Source organism: Grammomys surdaster, unplaced genomic scaffold (genome assembly GCF_004785775.1).
Source record: "Grammomys surdaster isolate TR1022 unplaced genomic scaffold, NIH_TR_1.0 143, whole genome shotgun sequence".
NCBI classification, from domain to species: domain Eukaryota; kingdom Metazoa; phylum Chordata; class Mammalia; order Rodentia; family Muridae; genus Grammomys; species Grammomys surdaster.
In genome coordinates this window covers 878,729-903,572 of record NW_021604601.1, presented here as the reverse complement: position 1 = coordinate 903,572, position 24,844 = coordinate 878,729, and the positions used below count along the sequence as shown (strand labels likewise).

Genomic DNA, 24,844 nt, shown 5'->3' with positions numbered 1-24,844 from the left:
GAGAGAGAGAGAGAGAGGGCAATCGATCTGTGGTCTTTATCTTCAGATGTTTATTTCTAAACATCTAAACTAGTATTCTAATATTCCCCGCTCTGTAGAAAAGATGTTTTGCAAGCATGACTATGAACTGTGATAGGTGTTTGTGTCGTTAAGGAAGATTCTCAAGGAGACACAGGAAGGTTGTGTTTAGATGTTTAGGAACAAATGTGGACCCTGCTCGCTTTCCTTTGGGAAAGATTGACGATCCATGTAAGCAGATAGATTACACCGAGTCTCCTGCAAACACATGTCCTGTTCAGTTAAATGCTAATCTCTTATTTACCCTCCCACTGCCAAGGCCTGTGGTTCGTGCCTGGATTTGAATGTATGTTTAAGCTATTACAGTACAGGAAGGGAGTCTTGTTTATATTACATAGAAGTTCCTAAGGCTCAGAATTACTGATTTCCAACCAGGGAATTTACTGAACTACGTATTACTGTGCATCGCAGTGAGAGCCAAGTCCACTTTTTCTTTATCCATGTGTATGAAGATGTACAATACCCAGAGCCTTGAAGCGTAAAATTGCTGTGTTGGACAGGAGCTGCCAGCCTGTCCCCTTTGCTTAGAATATGAGTTTCCCTCTTGGTCTCTTAATTCTGGCTTGTTTTTCTCATTGACACACAGGCAACATCATCCCAGGTACTCTTTCTAACCTGCCTCAAGTCTGAATTCATTATTCCTATACTGGCATTCCCTGAAGCCTCCCCCAACTTCTACCCCAGGTTACTGTTACCTGCTTAGCTGTCCTTAAACCTCCAAAGGCTTTGTAGTCTGTAAGAGTCAGACCCACACCCTCCTCTTCCTACGGTTATTCCCCAGAACTAAGAACAATCCTTACCACACTCTACATATGAGCAAATGAAGCTATCTGTCTTTTCAAACAGCATCTGTTCAAAACCATTTGTTCTTTGGTAAGGGAACCACTCCTTGCCTACCTGGGAGTTGGGGGAGGGGGGCTGGTGTCACACTTAAGAAATTCTCCATTCCTCTAGATACCTGTGTGCCATGTGCATCATCTATCAGACTTCTGTATTCTCTGGCAGGTTTGCTAATGATTATGTCTAATAGGTAATAGCATGCAATTGACTAAAAAATAAAAATGGGGGGAAAACCAAGCCTGCGATCCTCGGGGTTAAGTCACCTTGGCTGACTTAGAAAAGTATTTCTTAGAAATATCATGTTAGGGATTCTAAGGACAGCCCACCTTCCAGCATCTGCCCAGGAGCTGGACACCTGGCTCTTGTTATTAATCCCGGATGTAGGATGTCAGAGTTGGGACATGGACTTGACCATTGCAAGTACTTCAAGCAAGGGCACAAACAGGAAGGGCATGACTGCTCCCCACCTAAAGACCTGTCATATGGCAGAAATGAGAATTAAAATGTATCTCTATGGGCCTTTTGCATGTTAGTATGTTGTACATTCTAAAGAAGTATGGTCCTAGTGTGTCAGAAGAGGTGACTCATTGCCTTTGTCTTTTAATGCTATTGTAATAAGCATCCTTAGGTGAGACAATTTACAAACAACATGGATTCTGTGCTCATAGTGCCAGAGGCTCAGAAGTCCCACATAAAAGCACCATAGATATTGTTCCTTGCTTCATCTTCATATGTTAGAAGGGATGGGAAGGGAATAGGCTCCAGTCTCCTAGGGACTTCTCATCTCATTTGGAAGGACAGAGACCCCAGGTTCTACTCACTTCCCAAAGGCACCTCTTTTAATTTCATTACCTTACAGGCTGGGGGGTTTAGAGGTAACCTTTGGGGGGGGGACACACGTGTTCAGATCGTAGCATTCATTTAGGAATTTAGGATCAAATCTTACTTTTAAGATTACCATGAATGGTGGTTTGTGTGAGAACGGCCCCGATGGGCTCAAATTTATGAACCTCTGAACCTGCAAGCCAGCCCCAATTAAATGTTGTCCTTACAAGATTATGAGTTGTCTTGGAGTACCACTATTTGAAAGGACTTGGAGGTGTAGCCTTGCTGGAGGAAGTGTGTCACTGGAGGTGGGCTTTGATGTTTTAGAAGCCCAGGCCTGCCCAGTGTCTGTCTTTCTTCTGCTGCTGCCGCCTGAGGATCTGAATGGACAACTCTCAGTTACTTCTCTAGTGCCATGTCTGCCCTTATGCCACCATGCTTCCTGCCATGTTCCTCACCGTGCCAATGGACTAGCTCTCTGGAACTGTAAGCAAGCTCCAATTAAATCATTTCTTTCAAACGTGGCATCTCTTCACAGCAAGAGAACATTGACTAAGACACCATGTTTGTGTTTAGGCAGTTGCTAGAAAATTCTACACAGTCATTTTATTGTAATAGAAATGCCAGGTTGGTTGGACGGGACTGAAGAGATGGCTTAGCAGTTAAGAGCACTGACTGTTCTTCCAGAGGTCCTGAGTTCAATTCCCAGCAACCACATGGTGGCTCACAACCATCTGTAATGGAATCAGATGCCCTCTTCTGCTGTGTCTGAAGATAGCTACAATGTACTACTCATAAACATAAAATAAATAAATAATTCTTTAAAAAAAAAAACAAAAAAGCCAGGCTGGGAAAGGAGGATTTGGGGATAGGCGAGAGTAAAAGCTCCTGTTTCCAGGTATGGAGGCTATATGGGGTGTTGTGAGTCAGAGTTTAATAAGAACACAGGCCTGCCCACAGGCTGATTTTTTAAGTAGAAGGATATTTCAGAAGTCCCCATTGCTGAACTACTTTGGTCAATATTATGTTCTCCAGTGCTGATTCTTGCCAGGCTTTCGCAGTGCACTTGGGAGAGTCATTCTATTACAGGTTGCCTTCCTTACCAAGGATTTGTTTGTAATCTTCCTTAACAGTGCACTAGTAATTTCCTTTTAGTCTGTGATCCTTCCCCTTTGCCCAAGTGAGGGACTCATTTCTCGAGAGCTGAGCAGGCATTCTGGGTAAAGATGGGCCCCTTTCTCATGACGGGACAAATAGGAGAAAAGGAACGTCATGCAGCCTGCTGAGGCTTCTGCTCGCCTGGAAAGAGACTTATTTGGAGCTGGACAGCCAGATAATTAAGGATGTTACATGGCAGTTTCTATTTAGTGGGGGAGGGGGGAAAGAAGATGAGAGAATGGGTACCTGGAATCTGTTTTGGCAGAAGCAAGTTCGTTTCTCAGTCACAATGCAAGTAACAGCTTGTGTTTTGTACCTGAGCTGACATCACTGATGATTGTGACACTCCCAAGAGAAACAGGGACTCTCAGGACTTGAGGTTGGTTACAGTTGAGCAGCATGTGTGGTAGAATGTGGCCACAAATGCTGGGCAGTGCATGTGTGTCAGTCATGCATGCTTGATCTGGCAGGAGCTTCCTAGTCACTGGGTGGATGAAACAGCCCATCATCGTCTGTATGTAGAGGATTAATAACAACTTTCTCTAACCTGGAAAAGCTGCCTATGACTTTGCAAAGTAACCTTTACTATTCTGTCAGGTAAATATGGTAAATCTTCACAAAATTATTTATCCTAATCAAACAGAGGTAGCATCATACTGATGATATTCACAACATTGTTCTTTGTACAATCATTCATGGTATGGGTAAATGGAAATCCTGTAACTATAAAGCCACTACAGAGCTTGGACCTTTGAGGGTGCTACCCATGTAAGCACACTTAGCACTGCTTTCTCATTAAGTATATAAATATCGGTGACTACCTTCCTAAGAAGTGGGACTAGGGTTTTGAGGCTCCTCCCACATAAGCTCTTGTGTAATCAAGTATTTATACATGAGCTACTGGAAGTGGTTGAAAGTACTGCCTTTGAACTAACCAGAATAGAAAACTGCAGGCCTCAACGTGACTTACGCACATTTCAGGCTGACATGTAATATAGTGAACATGCTGAGATCTTGGATCAAAATTGCCTCACTGTGGTCTAGACATTGACTTTCCATTTTCTCTCCTTGAAGCCTAGATGTTACATTTTATAATAATTTTTCAATGATTGAATCACTAGGGTAACGTAGGAGAGGAATCCTAATCGGATACATACATGCACATATATCCTTTTAATTTGAAAGAGAGAATGTAGGCATACTGTAATGCCATATTAAGTTGGGGTTTTGAATAAGTTTTTTAAAAAGGAACTTGGTTAAAACAATCTTAAAACTGGCAGGACCATTCACGAAACAGAATATACAAATTTGACCACAAATTCTATGACAAACTGTAAGGCTGTGCCATGGATAGCAGCAGAGAAATCATGTGCATGTTTTCCTTTGTCTCCTGTCTGTATTGTCTCTCCCAAGCACAGGCTTGCATGCCGGGCTGCTTTCCTCATCATTCTGTCAGTGTGCCCCATCCTACCCCCTCCATAAACGCCCTTCCCTTCATCACAAGCAAGCTGAATCACACTCGTGCAGTAAGGCACAGCTCCCATGGTCTGAATATTGTAAAGTCTGTCATTCTGATCTGTCTTTGCCCTGGATTTAGTCAATCAATACAGCTTGAGCAAAGATTGCCCACACCAGGATTTGATCTCCCTCTTAACCCCAATGAGATTCAGGGAAGGGATGTAGCTTGCCTCTTGTGAATACTGAAGACAGGACCCAGATTCCACATACTCTTAAAATGATCTCACTCCTTCTGAAGTGTCCCAGATGTGTGAAGAGGAAGAAGCATCATGTTTCTTTGCCTTTGTTTATGCTTTTGGTCTGGGCCAGGCCTGGGTGACTGGTAGTTGAGAAACCACAGCATAGTGCTTGCTCCTATCTGTAGACAGGATGCTCACCAGGCTAATATGCCGAGCCTGCATGAGAATGAAGTGTCTGGGACTGGGTTAATTATAACATGATGGATTGAGATTATGTTCAGCACCATTCCCACTGGCTTCTGAGACCCAGAGAATCCTCTGTGAGAAGGGATACAGTGGATTCGTGGAATAATGAGTTGTTCTCATTGAGCCTTTCTGGAAATGTTATAACCAGCTGTCACAGCCAAGGGCAGGATTGTAATTTGGGAAAATAGCATGGCTTGCTCTAATATCCTGGCTGTGAAGTATCTTGGCTGTGAAGCATGCCTGTGGCTCTTCCTCTGGTTCTTCTTGCTTTGCCTTCATGTGGTGTTCTTCCAACCTAAGCAGCATCCAGAAGGCAGGTGTGTATCTTATCTGTGAGTTCTAAGAAGAGATTTATAAATTTTGGTTCATGTTATGGATATAGTTTTACTTTAAAAATAAAAGATTTAAAGTTTAGGTAAGTCTATAAAAGCATGCTACTTTACATTCAGCAATGCGTAGGTTCAGAAGTGTCATTAATTGGGAACTCTACATTGGCTTGAGATCTTTAAAGCTTCAACTGTCCATGTCATTGGGATGTCCTCATGAAGTAGGTGTGGTGCACATAATACTTCTATGATTGTTCAATGCCACATGTTCAAAAAGGATGACTGTCAGAGGAGTTTGGCTCAAAACCCAGGCTTGGATTCTGGTATGTTCTTAATGTTCATGATCAGAATTGATGCACAAACTAATTCCTGGAGTGGAGACACAGAAAGACTCAATTTTGAAGTCGATCTTCAAGTGCCCTTTAGGGTGTATGGGGATGCACTAGTCACTATGTGGAAAGCACTCTTCATAGAAAGGAACCTTCAGAATTAAAGAGAAGGGGAAGGGGTGGAGAAACAGTGCGCTGTTAGATCTCACAGGGAACAGACAGGTACTTTTAAAAGTTCTCTCTTTTTCTTTCCTTTCTTCCTCCCTCCCTCCCTCCCTCCCTTCCTTTTCTTCCTTCCTTCCTTCTCTGTCTCTCTCTGTCTCTCTGTCTCTGTCCCCCTCCCTCTCTCTCTCTCTCTCTCTCTCTCTCTCTCTCTCTCACACACACACACACACACACACACACACACGCCCTGTGTACAGATGCACATACAGTGTATATTTCAGTATATATGCATTTGTGTGTGCATACTTCCTCTCCTCTGGAGTGAGAGCCCAGAGAAGAGACAGATTAGTATGGCTTAGAATTCTGAAAAAAAAAAAAAAAAAACGGATTTAATGAAAGATGCACTTAAAATTTGCATGGGGCTAAAATGTATTAGGTGAGGAAACAACTTATTTGTAAATGTGCCTTAGACATTTTTGGAAATATTCATAAAACTTATGCAAAAACAGACTAAGTCTTCTTTTAGACAAATGTCTCTTTCAGCTATGGATACTGCTTACATATGTTATTTGTATGGCTTAAGAATGTCCATGTCCATGGGTGTGTGGTTATATTCACACAGAGTCACCTAAGAGACCCATAGAAAGAGGGTTTTAAAATCCTCTTCCTCTTTGTTCCAGGACAATACTGATTATTTGACATGACGTGATAATTAAAACAAAACAAAGCATAGTTTAAAGGAAAAATCCATTGACTGAGATTGCTAAGTAGTCCAGCACTTGCCTGGCATGTGTGAACCTCTGGGTTTGAGTCCCAGCACTCAAAAGTTAGTTAATGCAAAGTTTTAAAGATCTGTAATGGGTCCCACACTTACCTCTGCCACATCTTTGAATCCATGCCTTTACTAACCTGCTAAACCAGGGTGAAGGATGACTGGTGATGGTGTCGGGACCTACTAGCCCAGTGCTGAGGGAGCCAGCCAGCCTGTTCCCTCATTCTCCTCTCCTGGAAACTGGGTTTGACCTCTGACTATCTCTACAAGGGGAGACCACGAGAACCACCGGAAGGCCGAGTAGAGAGCTGTGTTTAAAGAGTCACCTAGGGGCGCATCATCCATCTTGCCTCTCTTCTTTTCTCGTCACTTCTGGACAGATCAAGGGCTCCCTGCCTGCACATCCATTCACACTGCTCCGCGGAGCTAATACAATTTCATTTTGTACTTCTAGATCTCATTCCTGTGGGTTCGTTAGCATATTCATTTTCTTGTATTATTTATGGCCCCACATTATTATTTTTATAATCCCGACAAGTTATTTTTGCTCCAGTGCCTCTTTGCACTGTCATGAAATATTCTTTATTCCATTGATGAGTGGTTTCTTCAATTATTCTCTATTGCATGTGAGAGCATTCGCATGCACTCCTGTAATTTATCATTTTATGACCTTCGCAAGTATGAACTGGTTGGTCCCTTGTCCCCAGCTCGCCTTCCTTCCTCCCTTCTTCCTCCTTTTCTTCCCTCCCTATCCCTCTGTTCTTCTGTCCCTCTGTCCCTTTCTTCCTCCTTCTCCTCTTCCTACCCCAACTCCTCCTTGCTGTGGCTTTCCTGATTCGGAAGTGTACAATGCCTCCAAATCCTCCAGTCTTCTTGTTCTTCCTTGGTTTGTAGCTTCTGTCTTCCTTTGTTATGAAATTATTACCAAGATTTGTTAGCTTCTTCCCTCTATGCTCAATTCTAACTTCCGTGTGTGTGTGTCCATGCGTACGCGTACATGCTGTGGACACCAGATGTTGGCTTCAGGTACCCTCCTCTATTGCTCTTCACCTAACTCTTTGAGACAGGTCTCTCACTGAAACTGCAGCTTGTCCTCTTGGCTAGCCTACCTCATGGATGAATTCCTAGGATGGCTTGTCACCATCCCTGTAGCACTGGAGTTGCCATATCTGGCTTTTACATGGGTGCTGGAGATCTGAACTCAGGCCCTCTTGCTTGCTTAGCATCTCCACACAATCTCCCTGTCACCTGACCTCTGTTCTTGTGTCCTGGAATGAAATATCCCTGTATTTATGTGGCACCAATCACAACAGAGGGTACAGATTATGTCATGCTATCATTTGCTTGGCAGAAAGTCACTTTGGTTTTGCTTTAACTAGTTTTTCATTCTGTCACTATGTTTCTTAAGATGTTGCCAAATTTTGTATGTATGTATACATTTTCACATATATAAATCCATTTCAAGAGAGTCATACCCATGATGAAAAGTCTTTTGATTTCACATCTATTTTTGGTGTTATACACACTTACTTGTGTGACTGAAATCTAGACATCAAGTAAGGCAGGTTTTTCAAAGGTGACATTGTTGCTGGTTATTTAAAAGGCCTATTGGGTGTATCTGAAAATTGGGAGGAAAGACAAGATGTCACCCCAGCCTACTTCAACCAGCACAGGAGTCTCGTCTTTAATGTCTTTTGGGAAGCCACTTAATTCTGGCCTTTCATTTCCAGGGAGAAGATGCCATGCTCAGAGGACCATTCATCCCAGCCAGACCTCTCCATTACATTAAAAGCTCTGTCTCTGGTGATCAATAAGTAATTTTGTGAGGGGCTGGAGAGATGGATCAGTGGTTAAGAGCACTGACTGCTCTTCCAGAGGACACAGGTTCAATTCCCAGCACCCACATGGCAGCTCACAACTACCTTATAACTCTTCCACCCTCACATAGACATACAGGCAGGCAAAACATCAATGCACATAAAATAAGAATAAGTAACTTCTTAAAACTAAGTATTTTTGGTAGGTACAGATTGGTTCAGTTGATGGGACCTTTTTTAAAAAAAAAAAAATAAAGGCACCTTTTATAAGGTGAAATTTACTAGGCTTGAACACATTCAGGATTTACAAATGCACTTTCTACAGCAGTGCCCTGAAAACCATGAAACTAACTGGGGCCATGATGAACGGTTTCCTGCTGCATTCTGCCTGAGGTCTTTGCCTCAAGCCCTGGATCTGCTCCCACCTCAGGCACACTGTGCCTCAAAAGTGAGGGTGTCGTTGTGACTTTGAAAGCCATTGGTGTATCCAGAGCTGTGATGAATTTCAAGACAGGGAAAGGTTTAGAAGGTCTCCTCTTGCTGAGTAAGAAAGCCAACATCCTTAACCCATTTTGTCCAAAAAAAATAAAATTTAAAAAAAAATTAAAATTTTGCTGGAAAATAGATTGCTCCAGTACATTCGAAGGAGTATTTATGAGCAGTGATGCACTTTGTCCATAGACTAATAATATAAGCTCGGGGATACACAAATTCTGCCAGGGTTTTAAAAATCATATTGCACGCATGCTCAGGTATAACCTTCAAGCATAAATCCTGAAAATTATGGAGGAGGCTATGACAGGCCGTTCTACGGCATAATGAGGGATGTGTGTTTCAGGGCTATACTGATGTTTATGTTTGTGATTACTTGGGAAGGGTTTGTTTAATGCTTCATGTTTTATAATTGGCTCCATTTTTTAATATAATCACGAGAACTTCACTTTATTGTGTGCAGGCCAGGCAGCTTGTTAATGATAACGGTAATGTCCTCCGTTCTGATAAGTCACCATTCTTGTGCCTGTGGGAACCCGAGGCTCCTAACCTTTCAGGTCTTGCTCAAGGTCACCTCTACTGAAGTGGACCACCTTGTAGACTGCTCAGCTTCAAAACTAACAGTCTTTGCTTGGTCAGTTCTCTTCTTAGTCAAGGAGTTTCTGATTTCTGAGTACGTATATGTTGTTTGTGATTTCAGTGCTGTGTATACAGAGTAACACAAAGTAGAGATTCTTAGTGTTTGGTCTTTCAATATTATATAGCTCTATGAACCATGATCTATACCTAGGTTCTATTAAAAATGGTCACCACATAGAATAAGAGACGTTGGTAAAGGTGGGATGTGATGAATGGTGAAACCCACTTTTCTTTGACTGGAGAACTTCAGGCCTGCAAGTTTGATTGCTAGTTTGTTTTGTGAGGATCGCTGTTCTGAACAGTCTTAGTAATTTCTGGCTCTATTAAAAGCCTTCTTTTCCATTTGAAGACCTCATAAAGAAGAAATAATGATCTCGTCTTTGTGTTACTTGAAAGTTTATATGAAAGCTGCCCCAAGATGGGCTAGCTCTGAAACACAGTGTCTGTGTCCGTCTGGCCATCAAACCCATTTCTAAATTGACACCAGCATTCATGAGCATCTCCAAATAGCCTGTTCATGGTGCATAAACTCCCAGAAGAGTAATCCCACTCATTTCCCTGAAGCATGAGAAGTGTTGGCAAGTGACCCAACCATTTGTCTCTCCAACGTATACTTTGATACTGTCGGGCACAGATATGTGTTACGGGTAGCCTCAGGCCCTAGCCCAGACACCTGTCCAATGGGAGACTGAGCTGGAAACATGAACTTTCGTATTCATTTTTAAATATATGTGTTTTGTCATCAGCCTTCAGAGGAGAATTGGTTTCAATGATTTTGCCATTCTTAGGAAATTACCAAGGTCCACTGACATAATTTTCCACTTTCCCCACCTAAATTCTGGGTTCAGCCTTCTTCCTACTTCATACAGATGGTAGCAATGCAGAAATCCTAGGAAACCATCTGATCTACCGATGCCCTGCCATGTGCAGAGCTCTGGGTGTGGGCCCCTCTCCCTCTTACTATGTAGGAACCTAGGAAAGAGATGTCCACAGACAAGCCAGGCTGCTTTGGCACCCTGTTCATGCATCAGCCTCCAAAGCTGTAAGATAAATATGTGTTGTCAGTAGGTAGTTGGTGCTGATTTGTTATGGCAGCCCAAACTGGGAGCCAGGATAATGACTGGCACTGAGGAGACCCTGATACAAATTTAGTAGGGTATTTTGCTTCTTACACTCCTGCCTCTGCTTCATCCCCACCCCCAGTTCACATTTTTCCAGATACTTTAATATCTCACTCACACTTCTGCACAAGACCTGGTTTCCAGTGTGCTTGATCATTTGCCGGCATTGATAGCCATGGGCGTTACTTCTTTTCAACAAACGTGATAAAACTTGAACATCTGAACTAGAGGCTGAGAACTCCCTGCAGCCATATACAAAATACTTCGTGCACCACTTTTAGAAATTGTCACTAGTGTTTGAGTTATGTATATTTTGATTCTCTCGATGAGGTATTTTTACTTTTAGGGAAAGAATTTGGTCATATAAGAGCAGCTTGTCATTCCAGTTTAAGTGTAGAGAGTAAACTAGACAATAAAGTGTGTGAAAATTTTGGCTATTTAGAGTAAAAAGAAAAAGAAAAGAAAAGAAAGGAAAAGGAAAGGAAAAAGAAAGCCATGTAGCATTTTGTGTATGTTGTTGAATGAGCACTTAGATGTATTCTTAACTTTGCTACTTAACAGGTAGTTTGACTTACTCTGCATCGGTTTTTGGAGGATTTGTACTGCCTGGTGTTGAGGCCTTCCTGCCCTCTTCCTATGATACATATATGTGCGTGCTCATTCAGAGAAGGTTTGTGCTCAGAGCAATGCCATGAGACCATCTTTTGTAGACAGTAATTTATGTGTCAATAACATCTTCCTTTCACATCATGGAATACTTGGGAAATAAAAACATTTTTGTATCATACCGAACTGAACTGGTAAGGAAGGGATTATTCAAATAAGAAATTATTGCATTCTCCTTTTGTTTTATAGTGATTCAGAATACAAAATGTAAAATGTTAGGAAATAGATTAGCTATTGGGGGTTATGGAAAACCATCACATCTTTAAAAATTGGACCTGGAACTATGATTCAACACATGTAGCACAGTGTGGGGACTCAAGGTTCAGGTCCCAGCACCCATGTAAAATGTGGTTGAACACAAGTCTATAACTCAGGGCCTGTTAGTGGTAGAGACAGGGCTGTCATTGGGGCTTGCTCTCTGCCAGCCTACTCCAAGCTGAGAGAGTGATCCTGTATCAAGGGAACAAGTTGGAAAGTAATTGGCAGGATACCCAGTGTCCTTCTCTGGCCCCCACACAAGCACACACTTACACATATGTATAAAACACACACACACACACGCACACATTTGAAATTTATAATTGAGAACAGTAAATACCCTTTTGCAAGTTTCTAACTTCAAATCCTCAATGAGGCCCCGAATCCAGCTTTTAGAAGCTCATTCCTTCAAAGTCACTAGAATTGTCATTGATGAGAAATGTCTATTCAGATAGAAAGGTGCCCCTCCCTGAAGAGGACCACACACAAACCAACACTTAACCATGATGGTAAGCCTCGTTGTCACTATAACAAATTAACACAAATCCTATGGCCAAAACCACAGAATCAGTGTTTTAAAGTTAAGTGTAATGTGGGCTTTAATGAGTTCAAATAACTTGTAGCAGTGCTGGATCCTTCACAGGACTTTGTCTGGGTTTTCTGGCCTTTTCAGCTGTCTGAAGGCCATATTGCTTGACTGATGCTGGATCCTTTTCCTCAAAAGCACATCACTCATCCTCATTCCCACTGTCACATCTGTCTGTCTCACCAGGACTCTCATGATCTCAATGGACCACCCAAATCCTTTGGGATAAACTGCGCCATCACGTGTCCCAATGTGTAAAGTCATATATTCACTAATATGCTCTTGAGATTAGCACAAGGGAACATTGGGAAGTCATTTTTCAGCTAACTACAACAATTATTATTGTTTTTAAAGTATATCCACTGAAGTTACAGGTCAACAAACAAGTAGTGCTTTCTTTTCTGTTGCTGAACGATGCAATGGTGAAATGTCTTGTCATTGTTAAAATATATGGTTCAAGTCAACTTTTAATATAAAGTATTTTAAAGCAATGCTGACTGCCAGGAGAATCAACACTGGAGGGCAGCCACCTTGTAGCAATAACTGTACTGGAACGGTATCTGGGTGTTCCCACCACACCTTCACTTTGCCAATTCTAGGCTGTTCCTGAAGCTCCAATAATCTCCAGTTCTTGAGTAGCCCTTTGTCCTTGATAGGTGCCGGTTGATGACATATATTGCCCTAGGACCATGTCTATGCCTAGCTATTGAGTGACCCATGTGGCTTTACAGGGCACAGAGAAGACTACAATGGGACTTTTTTGGACTGCGAGCTCTTGAATAATGGAAACTTGTATTTATTAATGAATGCCCAGGGCTTCTAGCTAGGCTTGTTTCCAGCTACCTTATAGCTTATTAACCCATTTATTCTATTCTAAGCTCTGCCACGTGGCTGATTGCCTCTTCTCAGTTCTGGCTCCTCTGGGTGTGGCTGGCAAAATCGTCCCCCAATCTATCTCATTCCCAGAGTTCCTTTGCCTGGAAGTCCCACTTTCTACTTCCTGCATTTGCTCTAGGCCAACAGCTTTTTAATTAATTTATCAGAAGATGAGAGAGGGAGTGTTTGCAAAATGTGTTGCAGCCATATAAATAACAATATCAAAGTCCTGTCTGTAATCAGATCTCCTCTGGTTCAGAATTTGCCATTTGTCTAATATAGAGACAATCGTTACACAGTGAATAAAAACATCACTCCAACAGAAGGCTCCACTGCCTGAAAGGGATCAGTTTGTCCTAATACACTGAGGGCCCCAGACTAGGGTCTTTAAATAAAGCAAAGAGTATAGGGGGTACAAAGTGGATTAGGTCAAGCAGTAGAGGTCAAGTCTAGGAGCACCTACTGATTAGCAGTCTAACCTGTCTAATTCCTTGGCTGTTCGAAATGTGCCTTCCTGTACTGTGACATGAGGTTTCTGCATCATAGTGTTGTAAGCACTGAGGTGAGGTCTTCAGGGTGCTTTTGCCCTAGGCTTAAAGAACATTGTGCTTTCCGTGACTGTCATCTAACAAGTGTGGTGACTTCCTCAGCCCGGTCTTGTTTTCTTTCTCTCAGGGTAGATTCTGTGTGGCCTTCATGCCATTGCTTTCTCCGAGTACTTACAGGCATATGCAGTCTAGTTCTGCTAGATGAGAAACTCGCCTGGCCATTAAGTACAAGAACATGTGCAGGCCAACATCTGCTGTGGTTGCAGGTGCATTGGATCCTACAGGTTAGAGCACCTGGCTCTGGTGGTTATTTGGGAGCAAGAACCTAATTCAAAAAAACAGAAGCCTAAGAGATTGACACTCCATTCCTACATGTGCAGAATCCTATGGTATGATTGCCATGGATTTCTAAGCTAATTTGGAAATAATATATATATATAATATATATATATATATTATATATATATATATGTAAGTTGATATTAATAGGAATGCTACACTAACCACTTGATTGCAAAACTAGTTTCCTTCTACAAACTTACCCTTAATGTTCCAAGAGCCACATTCAGATTTAATGAAGAAATGAGTTGCAAAGCAAGGTAGTGTTTATGAGCTAGCAACGAAAAGCAAAGGGGATTAATTGGCTTTTCAGTTTAATTATGAATGGAATCGCTTTCTAAAATATCGAGGGTAATAGCTTAATTTGGATATTGTTTGTGAATGCTTTGAAGGCTCAGTCTTCATATGTAGGATCAACAAAGTATTTTAACAGGGCTGGAGAAGTGGCTTTGTAATTAAGAACATGTATGGCTTCTCTGAAGGACCTGAGTTTGGTTCCCAGCACCCATGTTGGGCAGCTCAATGCCTTTGGCTTCTGTGAACACTTGTTCACACACACACACACACACACACACACACACACACACAACTAAAAATAATTTTTGAAATCTTTTTAAAAAATTTTTTCAGAGTATTGTTTATCAACGAGTTGAATAAGCATGTAACAGTAGCTTTTAAAGATATTTTTGTAAAAACCCTTGAATAGTGGTAATTAATAGGGCCCTTTGTTTTAATTCAGTAGAAAATAGTTTTATTAAAGCTTAAATAGTGCTGAACAAGCATTTCCCCAATTATAAGTCATGCTGCGTCTAGAGACACTCAGTGCACAAACTCCTCACTGTAATCAAGGCTGGTGTGCTCACAATGACCTCATGGAGAAGCAGAAACCATGGTTAATAAATGGAAGGTGGGGCATTAGCATACAAATTAGCATATTATTCCGGTGAGCTTGAAGCTGGGACTGCTGCACTCCCTTCCACAGTGACCCCTTCCTGAATCACATCTTATCAGAGGCCCAGACTCCCAGGAGAGACATGAGACTTTGTGGTCAGTAACCAGAAGCCTGTGTGAAATGCCTTGTCCCGGAGAACAGAGGAGAGGGTTTCAGTCATTCGTGATCACAATGTTCAAAGGACCTGGGAAGGATCCAAGTGGCACAGAGGTGGCTTTTTGACATGGACACTAACGCGTATCAGGGTTTCTATTCGGGGAGCAAGTAGTAAACATTTTTTATTCTTCAGGGACCTGATCAGGCAAAAAACAGATCTGTTAAATGCAAGATCCAGAGTCAAGAATAAATTATATCCCTTGTGGTTGTACAAGTTCATTAGTGCATTGCCAAAGGTAGCTCAAATAATTGCTTTCAAAGGGGTACCTTTTAGAAGGCCTTTCAAGATAACACTGGAAAATAATATAATACATCAAGTGATTATATTGATGCTCATTTCTCAAGTTATAAATGGCTTTGCTCATTTCAGGACCTCCTTTGTTTTTCTTAAGTAATAAATGCAGTTATGAAAGTAAAGGTAAGTGATACGCTCCAGCGATGTCAGAGGATAGAGAATTTATGATTGCCAGGATACATTTACATCATTTTTCAGCTAACCACAACCATCCTCAAAAAAAAAAATAAGTGGATCACCATTTCACAAGTATGATCTGGAAATTTCCAAGCTCACTTTTATAAAGTCTTTCAGAGAAGTGTTGGTGACAAATGGACACACACTGGTAGGACAGTGACCCAGTCGCTAACTGTGATCCTTTAATAGAACATGTGACTCCTGTTTTACCATGTTCCAGAAAGCTCTGTGTTTTACGTACCTAAAAGATATAATTTTACATTTAATTTGAAATGTATGTCTACATTTAATATATTTAATTTTCTTAACTGTGGCTTAAGGTCTTTGTGTTACAAAATAGGGACATTATTGTTTCAAACAACAATAACAACAAAGTGCTGTTTCCAGGGTACCTCAAGTGAAGGGCAGGGCTGGGATTCGAACCAGGGCCTTTAGCTCTGGACCTGCAGCTCTGCTTCCTCTTGTGTTCTGTTACTCCTCGGTTCTGATAGGCCATCATATTGAAGGCATTACATCATCCTTCTGGGGCTTCCTTTCTACTCTTCCTCTAACAGAAGAGTAACTGTTGCTATTTAAACTACATAGCAGTCAATGTAGCACTCTTTTATCCATTGAGTTGTCAAGTATGTTGTTTTGATTGTAAACCTAGCCTTTACAAGGCTAAGCCATCTCTCTAACCCACTGACAGCTTCTTTATATGTCTGTGTTCGTCTCTAGTGCAGACCTCACAGGGGTGGCATGTGGCTCGTCTTTACTAAGTTCATTTACTTCTACCCCATCTGGCACAGGTAAACAGGAGATGGCTCTCTGGGCTACCACCAGAGAGTATCTTTGCTTTAGATTTCCCAGGGGACCTCATACTTTCGTGTGTGTGTGTGTGTGTGTGTGTGTGTGTGTGTGTGTGTGTGTGTGAAGATCATATTTGACTGTCTCCAGGACCATGTTTGGTTAAGTTACCTTGAGTCTAGGAAACTCCAGGCAGATGATGGATTTATTTACTTACCTTCTCATCGAACCTGTGCACAGAGTTTCAAAGAGCTACAAACTATTTACAGTACCTGTGTATTTGGAGGTACTCTTGAAAGGAATTTTAAGGTCTGGGATGGGTTTAGAGTAAGCTTCAAGGTGATCTTTTCTGGTACCTTTTCAGGAAGCCTGTAGCCTGCTCACCTCTTCTTAGTTTTTTTATATCCTCTGAAGCACATGTTACCTGTGCTTGCTTGATCAGCATCCCACATAGTGGGTAGCTCTGTGATCATGCACACCTAATCAGCATCCACCTTGGACTTGACACTTGTGTAGAAATCGCTCATCACCCATGATGGAGGTGACCCCTGATTAAGATGAGCCTGGAAAGGATATATAATCCTTTTTTGCTTCTAGAAAATTGGATTTGGCCTGAGTTATGAAATATATTATTCATGTTATAGCTCAGTGGTTCTCAGGCCTGGCTAGACATTAGAATTACCTAAGGAACTTTTTAAAAAATACCAACTGCCTGGGACTTTTTCCAGAGTAATTAAATCAGAGCTGCAATGGCTGGAGCCTGGCATCGGGTTCCTTCAAAGCTCTGTGAGCAAGTGGAGTGAGCAGCAAGGGATGGCAGACCTGAGAATAAGATGGAGAGGCACGGAGGCAGCTCCTCCCCTGCTGCTGCTGTTACTAGAAACACAATTAGTGCTGCTAGTGAAGACATATTAGGTGCCGACTGTATGCAGACACTGGTCTCAGTTTTTCCATAGAACAACGTTAACCTTGTGCTTTCCTTCTAAGGCATGAGATTCTTTTGTTTGCAGACATGCGTATGGAAACCTTTGAAGATGTTGAATATTGCAATCTGAGTAGGTAAACCCTGCTACAAAAGAATGTTTAACCAGCTTGCTGGGTATATATCTGATCTTTCATATTCATTGCCTTGTCATATCAAGCGTCAGTGGTCCTCATATGGTTAACCTGTTGGTTCTGCCAATAGAGATCACCATGGTTGTCACCTATGGTGATAACATTGGAATAACATAGAAAACAGCCATGAGTCCAGATCCTCGCCTTTCTGGTTCCCAGTGTCAGATGCTGGCCGTATAGCCTAGGTGAGATGCCTACATCATTTTATAAGGTCTCTTATTAGGGAAAGCCATCTTTTTAAAGCCTGTACTCTGATTGGCTGGCTCAGGACTTAATAATGTAGGCTGTTCTTGTATAGTACCCAAATCGGATTCCCAACACCCATGTTGGGCAGTTCACAACTACCTATAAGTCTATAACTCTAGGGTGTCCTGTATCCTCTTCTGGCCTCCAAGGGAACTCACAGGCATGTACTTACACACATGTAGTCACACACACAAACACACGGATACAAATAAAATAAATGTTTAAAAAGAATTACTTAAAGTGCTTGACAAACACCCCTTACTCGTCTGAAGGTCAGGATGGCAACCTCATTCTTATCTGGCATCTAGGTCCTTCTATAGATTCAGAAGTGGTCTGGAAATGGTGACAAAACAGGAGGATGCTGAGAAACAAATGCATGCTGAGATTGGCTTAGCCATTTCTGTCCAAGGTCTAGGGACATCCGGCATGCCCATCAGAACCTCTAGGCCTTGAGCTATACGTATCAATAGTGTTTTAGAATTTTAGAAACATTTTGTTGTTGACATCATCCTTGATTTTTGAGCAGGGTACCTGGGAAGAATGTTTTGAGATTTGTCACATCCTCTAGGGGAAAGACATATTTCCACAATGAACAACTATGCTGCTTGTATTATTGTAGGATATTCCTCAACACTTTTCTAGACATAGGTAACTGTGTTTAGATACACTCTTTTATTAAGTCTGATGGTGATCTTCCTCCTGCTGTGTGCGCCTGGTGGACTTTAGCACAGTAATAAGTTTCTATCAAATTGTTCATCGTGTTCACATTTAAAGGGTTCCTCCTGCCTTTTCCAGTGCGTGGCAGGTATTTGCATTGTATCTTGTAGTTTAAAGTAGACCTTGCTGTCTGCTTAATATACACACATGGCCAGTTAGAGTACAGCCGCTGTGGACATGAGGTGGGTTATAAATCAGAGGACTACAAAGCAAAAGAGACAGATAATGACTCAGAGTGGAAAAATCTGTATGCCAAACCCCACTTATTTATTGCTTTTGGAAAACTATCCCCAGTTGGATTGTCCCTGACTTAAAACGCTGCTCCCCTTTTTAATTCCAATTTTCTAAGTTATTTTTATGGCTCCCTGTCAAAGGCACCTTTCATCTACTCAAAGTAGGGTGTTTATCACATTCCCTAATCTATTATTTATAAGTACCGTGTGCTTCTGGTATCTTCTGCACTGGTTCCCATTTCAAGTCCCATTGTCTTGCTTTGCTGGTAGAGCTCATTTCCCTGGGTTAGTGAGTAACCCTGCTGGCTAGGAGCTTCCAGGTAGATGTCTCCATATGGTCCAGTGTCACCAAGTAGTAACAATGGAGCGCCCAGGTTACAGACCAGTCAAGATAGCAAGATGATTGTCTTTTCAGATGAGCAGATGCCCAAACACACTCTAGAAAACTCAAGTCTTCCATTCTGTCTGCAGTGCAAATAGCTTTGTTGCCATCAGCAAGTTATTGGAGACCCCCTGGTCTCTGTTTTCTCTTCTGGGAAATGGGAACCGTTCAAACCCACCTCAGAAACTTGGATCTGCTACAGCATCATTTATAAATAAAATGGTTAGCAAAGCTTCCAGTCTTTCTTTAGTCCTGTGTGTGCATGCATGTCATCAACATAGGCACGTATGGTCTACATTAAGATGTCTTGTTTAAAGTGTTCTCCGCCTTACTTTATGGAGACAGGGTCTCTCCTTCAACAGAGATCTCTCTGTTCCACTAGAATGGCCAGCCAGTGAGCCCCTGGGATCTGCCCATCCCCACCCTGCCAGCATTGAGGTTGCAGGCTGTTGCCACATGCCTGGAGTTTTAAGAGGGTGTGGGGGAATCCAAACTCAGGCTCTTATTTCTGTGCAGCCAACAAGCTCCCTACTGAGTGAGTCATTTCTCAGCCCTCCTGAATCCTTTGTACTCATTAGGAAGCAGTAACCATGTACTATGAAAACACACCAGCAGGTGGCTATTAATCACATTCAAGCTAAGCTGAGAAGATGAAGGGAAGTTGGCAAGTTCAAGGCATACTGGAGAAACAGTGTCCATTCTCCGAAGCCTGATTCTAGGCAACGCCTGGGCTACTTGGTTCCTGTAACAAAGGCATATTTGCAGAACTACTGGATCTGAACTTTGGGTAGAGGCTGGACAGTCAGTGTGATAACAAGTCCTGCAGGGAGTGGATGCTCACACAGTTTCAGACTCAGTAGTCCAAAATAAGCTCAGCAGGTATTGGATGTGTGCTTCTGCCTGTGAATGTTTACATGCATGTATACCCATGTGTGTCCCTGCCCAAACCAACCAGATGTATAACATCTGTCTGAATAGAAATATATCTAGAATGCCCCCACCCCACTTCCTTTTTTTTTTGACAATTTTATACCAGCTTATTTTGGGAGCTAAAATATTTACCACTCAATGTTCTTTTTTCCCCCTAGGAAATTCCACTTACTTGGATGACCATGGACCACCTCCTAGTAAGGTAAGGTCTTTGCTTATGCTACGGTCTACTTTTCCTTTAGCAGTACTCATATGTATGTACGCTAGCAGGTCCTGGGCATCCAGTGAATGCAGCCAGGTCCTTCCTAGCCACAAGTCATTCACAAACAACCAGTAGCTAGGTGGTGTCAAGAGAATCATCAACTTTAATGATGAAGGACCTGAAGAGCCTGAAGATGACCCAAGTGACAAGGGAGGAAAGCCATCACTTGATCTGTTCCTGTAGCCTCCTGAATATTGTGGCCCTGGACTTACTGCAGACCTTTGCGGATCTCTTCTGCACTGCTGTCTCGTTGTTCATGGCATTGATTGGTTTGTTTGGCTCTTGATGTGAGCTGCACGGTGGAGCTTCCCTGTGGCGTTGGACTTTGGGGCTAGTGCTAGTTCTATCAGACTCTCTCTGGCCCGCTCTAGATGTATTACTGTGGTCAATGTCCACTCAAGTTCGCTGTGCAGGCTGTGCCCACTTCACTCTTCTATGAACAGTTGCACTTAACTTTTTGGTGACAGAACAGTTCATAAATATAATTTTCCCGCCACTCTCTACTTTCTTGAGCTTGATGAAAGCCAAATGCAAACTCTCTGAAATGTGTGTGTGTGGTGGTGAGGGGAACAGGATGAAAATGATCTTGGTGTATAAGAAAAATACATGTAATTCAGTGGATTATCCTTATTCTATTATTATTGTTATTGTTATTATTATTATTATTATATTTGTTTTACATCCCAATATCCCCTCTACTCCCAGTACTCCCTCATACAGGTCCTTCCCCCACTCATTCCTCACCTTCTCTGAAAATGGGAGTCCCACAGAATTACCTCCCACCTCCCACCCATCAAGTCACTGCAACACTAGGTGCATCCTCTCCCACTGAGGCCAGGCAAGGTGGCCCAGTTAGGGGAACAGGCAGGATCCATAGGCAGTTAACAGATTCAGGGGCAGCCCCCATTCCAGTTGTTGGGGGACCCGCATCAAGGCAAAGCTGCACATCTGCTATGTATGTCCAAAGGCTGACTCTCCTTATTTTAAATACAGGTCTCTTATGATTTTTTTTTCTTTCTGTTGTTGCAAGTGATGGTGCTAGCTGGTCATCCCTTGGAAGAGGATGTCACAATTGACCAAATCAAAAGCTAGACGCCATATACCCATGGATCTTATTTTAACAATTGTTATAGCTAGACTCTGAAAGCTTAGATGTCCTTCTGCTTGGTTTCTTAATCTTTGACTCCTGAAGGCAATGTCTGCCAAGCAGAGCTGTAACATTGTCGAGAAGGTCTTTAAACCTCCACCACACCTTCGAGCATGAGCTTTGCAAGTAGATTTTTCCTTCTTGTTGTTTTTGATTGTTGCCCTTTCGAGAGACAGTTTCACATTGGCTGGAGCTGGCTATGACCTCACTGTGTAGCTGAGGAGGACATTGAATCTCTGATCGTATCTACAGAATCCTGAGATTACAGCCGTCCAGCATCTCACTCAGTTTGATTTTATGTGCTGCTTGGGATCGAACCCCAGGACCTTAAGTGTGCTAGGCAAACACTCTTGCAGCTGAGCTACATGCCCAGCCCCTTTGACAAACTATTTCTGAAGGTGTATTGGTTCTGCCACTTTGTATGACACTGATCCTCAGTTTTTTTCCTGGATGGAAATTAACTAAAATCACAGCCTAGAGCATAGAATGTCTGAACAGCATGCAACACAACACAGAAAAGTGGCAGTCAGTAAATCGCCAGTGGCCTGTGCTCACTTGATGGGGATAACGTTAAGGTTATAGAAGAATTATAGAGTAGGATTCTCCCTAATTGAATGGTATACTGCTGTTTGATCCAGTGTGAGGCTTTGGGTTGTTTGGAATGTTACAAACAACAGAAATACAAGTGGAAAACAACAAGGAAAATGTCCTCCTAAAGGAGCAAAGGAACGCAGAGGATGCTGGGCCAAAGGTCAGGAGTTTGTCTAACACATGCACCTCATGTGCTTATACAACGTTGAGTTCACAGTGGCAAGTAATGCCTCCTCACTGATTCCACTGAACCGGACCATGCAGCCCAGAGCTGGTATCTGAGTGTGAACTCCTGGTTCTGAGCCCAGTTCTTCCCATGATGCCGAAACTCACATGTGAGCTAACATCAGAGTTGCCTAGAGCCTTGTTAAATTATAAGTTGTGCTGTCTAACCCTCAGTCTCTCATTCAAGGACCTGAAGTAGGACCCAAGAATCAGTATTTCTGACAGGCTTCCAGGATGCTCATGGCGTGGATCTGCAGTTCTTATTTGAGGACAGTTTCTGTAAAGGCCAGGGGTGAAGGAAAACATTCCCCAAGACCTTTGGTGTGTTCTTCTCACTGCCTGGCTTATTATGTAAAGGTTACTTATTAATAAAATGATGAGTCACCATCATTAAGGGTTTGGGATTTTAGTTGTAAGTGAAACATTTTCACTTGGTCAACAACCTGCTCAGGAGAGAGGTTCCTTATTAAAGGAAAGAGCAGCATGCATCACATTCGGGGGGAGTCTGTACCCTGCTGTTTCTTTTCTTGGTGGGGGCAGGTATGCTTTCGATTCCATGCCCTTGCCTGATGTCAGACAAGCGGGGTAAGGACACTCATTGCAGGTCTGCCTGATTGTCTGGGTTTTTAAACTTTGAGTGTAGTCTGATAAACCAGGTTTTTCCTGGGCAGAAGACTCAGGCCCACTTGACTTTGTAAGGCAAAATCTTTAGTAACAAGAATATAAGAAAGGGTTAAACCACTACTTGTATGCGAATATATTTTCTCTGCACTTCTGCCTTCTGCTGGCTAAAAGTGAACTCCAGAAGTGATGGTTGCAGCCTTGCAGATTAAGGTCCCTTGAGTGTCCCCTGGGGCGGAAGGCTAATTATTTAGGTCTGCAGACCCCTTGGATTAGATAGAGACATGGTGGCACCAAGAGGATAAGGTGTCACACATATCTGGCTTCTGGAATGAACCCACCCTGGCAGAAGAAAGTCGGAAGGAGGCCAGACCCATGGTTTTCATATTTGCTTAGCACTCAGAAATAACTTCTTGATGCCAAGACCAGGGGTTGTGATCTTGATAAAATAAAAAATTTTAAGTCCTGAAAATACACTGAGTTACCACAAGTTCTCTTTTATTAAAAGTTGAAGCCAACGAGTTTCACATTCCACAGAGTACTAGCCATGTGGGGAATGGGGCGTGCCACCCAGAGCACACTAGGTCTGCTTCTCTTCTCTCCAGGATTTCCATACAAGAAAAATGATCATTTGTGATTTTCGCTTGGTTTTGAAATCTCCTTGGACCTCACGCCAGTCTTTGAGTGAAGCCATTATCGAAAGTTGAAGCTAATGGTTTTTTTTTCTTTTTTTCCTTTTTGGTTGACACCCACTTTTTACTACTACTCTGTTGTATAAGGCTGGTACCCCACTGAGAATGAACACGTGGATCTCTAGTGAACAAAATGGAAAGATATTCTTGAATACAAAGCCAAGCACAGAATATCACATATGGTATGCTAGGCAGATCCACAGTGAAGAGCGTGGCAGGTTGCTAGTATTTTTCTGTTCTCGGGCAGTAGTGTTCCAAGAGATTTTCAGTTTTCCCTCTGTCTTATACTTTTGTGTATAACAGGAGCTTGTTAAAGTACTGCCTAGTCATTGAAAAGTCAGGGAAAGCATTTTCGGGGAAGGGGAAGTCTGAAGTTGAACCTAAGAAGCAGCGCACTGAGCAGCTCGTTCTGTAAGACACTTCCTGGGACACTGCCGTCTCCAGCTGCTGGGAGGGGCAGCCATTAGCTTTGGTGAGTTCTGTTGGTAGAAAGGGACTCCAAGTTATCACGCGTCTGAGTTTCCCATAAATGACAGACAGAGCAAGAGCCCTGTTCTAAGCAACTCCAGGAGAATAAAATCACTTCCCCCAGCTGATCTATGTCTCCTCCTGTGTGCCAAAACCTCTGCCAAGCACTTGGCATGTAAAATGGACTCCCTATCACACTCTATAAAAGAGGAAGTATTTTTTAAATCTTTATTGAACAGATAAGAGATCTGAATCCTAAGGAGGCTGACTGATTTCCCAAAGGTCATACTCCAAATGTTAGACTCCAGATTCCATCCTAGGATTGTGCAGTTCCAGATCTGGCGCTTTTAATAATTTCAAAATGACTAGCTGAAATATAAACACTTTTTTTTTTATTTGTGGGGTTTTATATGGTAAGAACCTAGTAGTTCGATTAGGGCATAAAAATTTAGCCTTCAGGCTGGAGAGATGGGTTAGCAGTTAAGAACACTAACTGCTGCTCTTCGAGAGGTCCTGAGTTCAATTCCCAGCAATTGCATGGTGGCTCACAACCATCTGTCATGGGATCTGATGGCCTCTTCTGGTGTGTCTGAAGACAGCTACAGTGTACTCATATGTACATAAAATAAATAAATAAATCATTAAGAAAATAAAGTTTAAAAATCTAGCCTTCATGTTTCAGGAAAAAAAAATCCATCATCATTTTCCATTTGATTTCCAGGAATATTTTCAACTTTTAAAAGTCAACCTTCCATGTCTAGTTTATTTGATTTTTAACCCTAGTCATTTTTTTGCGTGCCTATTTTCGTCAGTTGTATATTTTATTTTTTTTAAAAAAGATTTGTTTATTTTATGTATATGAATCCGTAGAATCTTTAAACAAACCAGAGGAGAGCATAGATTCCATTACAGATGGTTGTGAGCCACTTTGTGAGTGCTGGGAATTGAACTCAGGACCTCTGGAAGAGCAGTCAGTGCTCTTAACTGCTGAGCCATCTCTCCAGCCCCAGTTGTATATTTTCAAGCCATATAGATGGCAATACCATTCTCTGTCCACATAGACAAACAGG

The 24,844-nt window shown here is 42.2% G+C and overlaps 1 protein-coding gene across 1 annotated transcript in view; it reads left to right on the top strand.

Annotated features, from left to right (window-relative positions):
- Positions 1-24,844, top strand: part of Ust (uronyl 2-sulfotransferase) — a 293,554-nt gene that overhangs the window by 97,443 nt on the left and 171,267 nt on the right. The window contains exon 2 of the mRNA XM_028764403.1: positions 19,927-19,970. Coding sequence (XP_028620236.1) covers positions 19,927-19,970 — 44 coding nt within the window. The remainder of the gene's footprint in view (positions 1-19,926; positions 19,971-24,844) is intronic.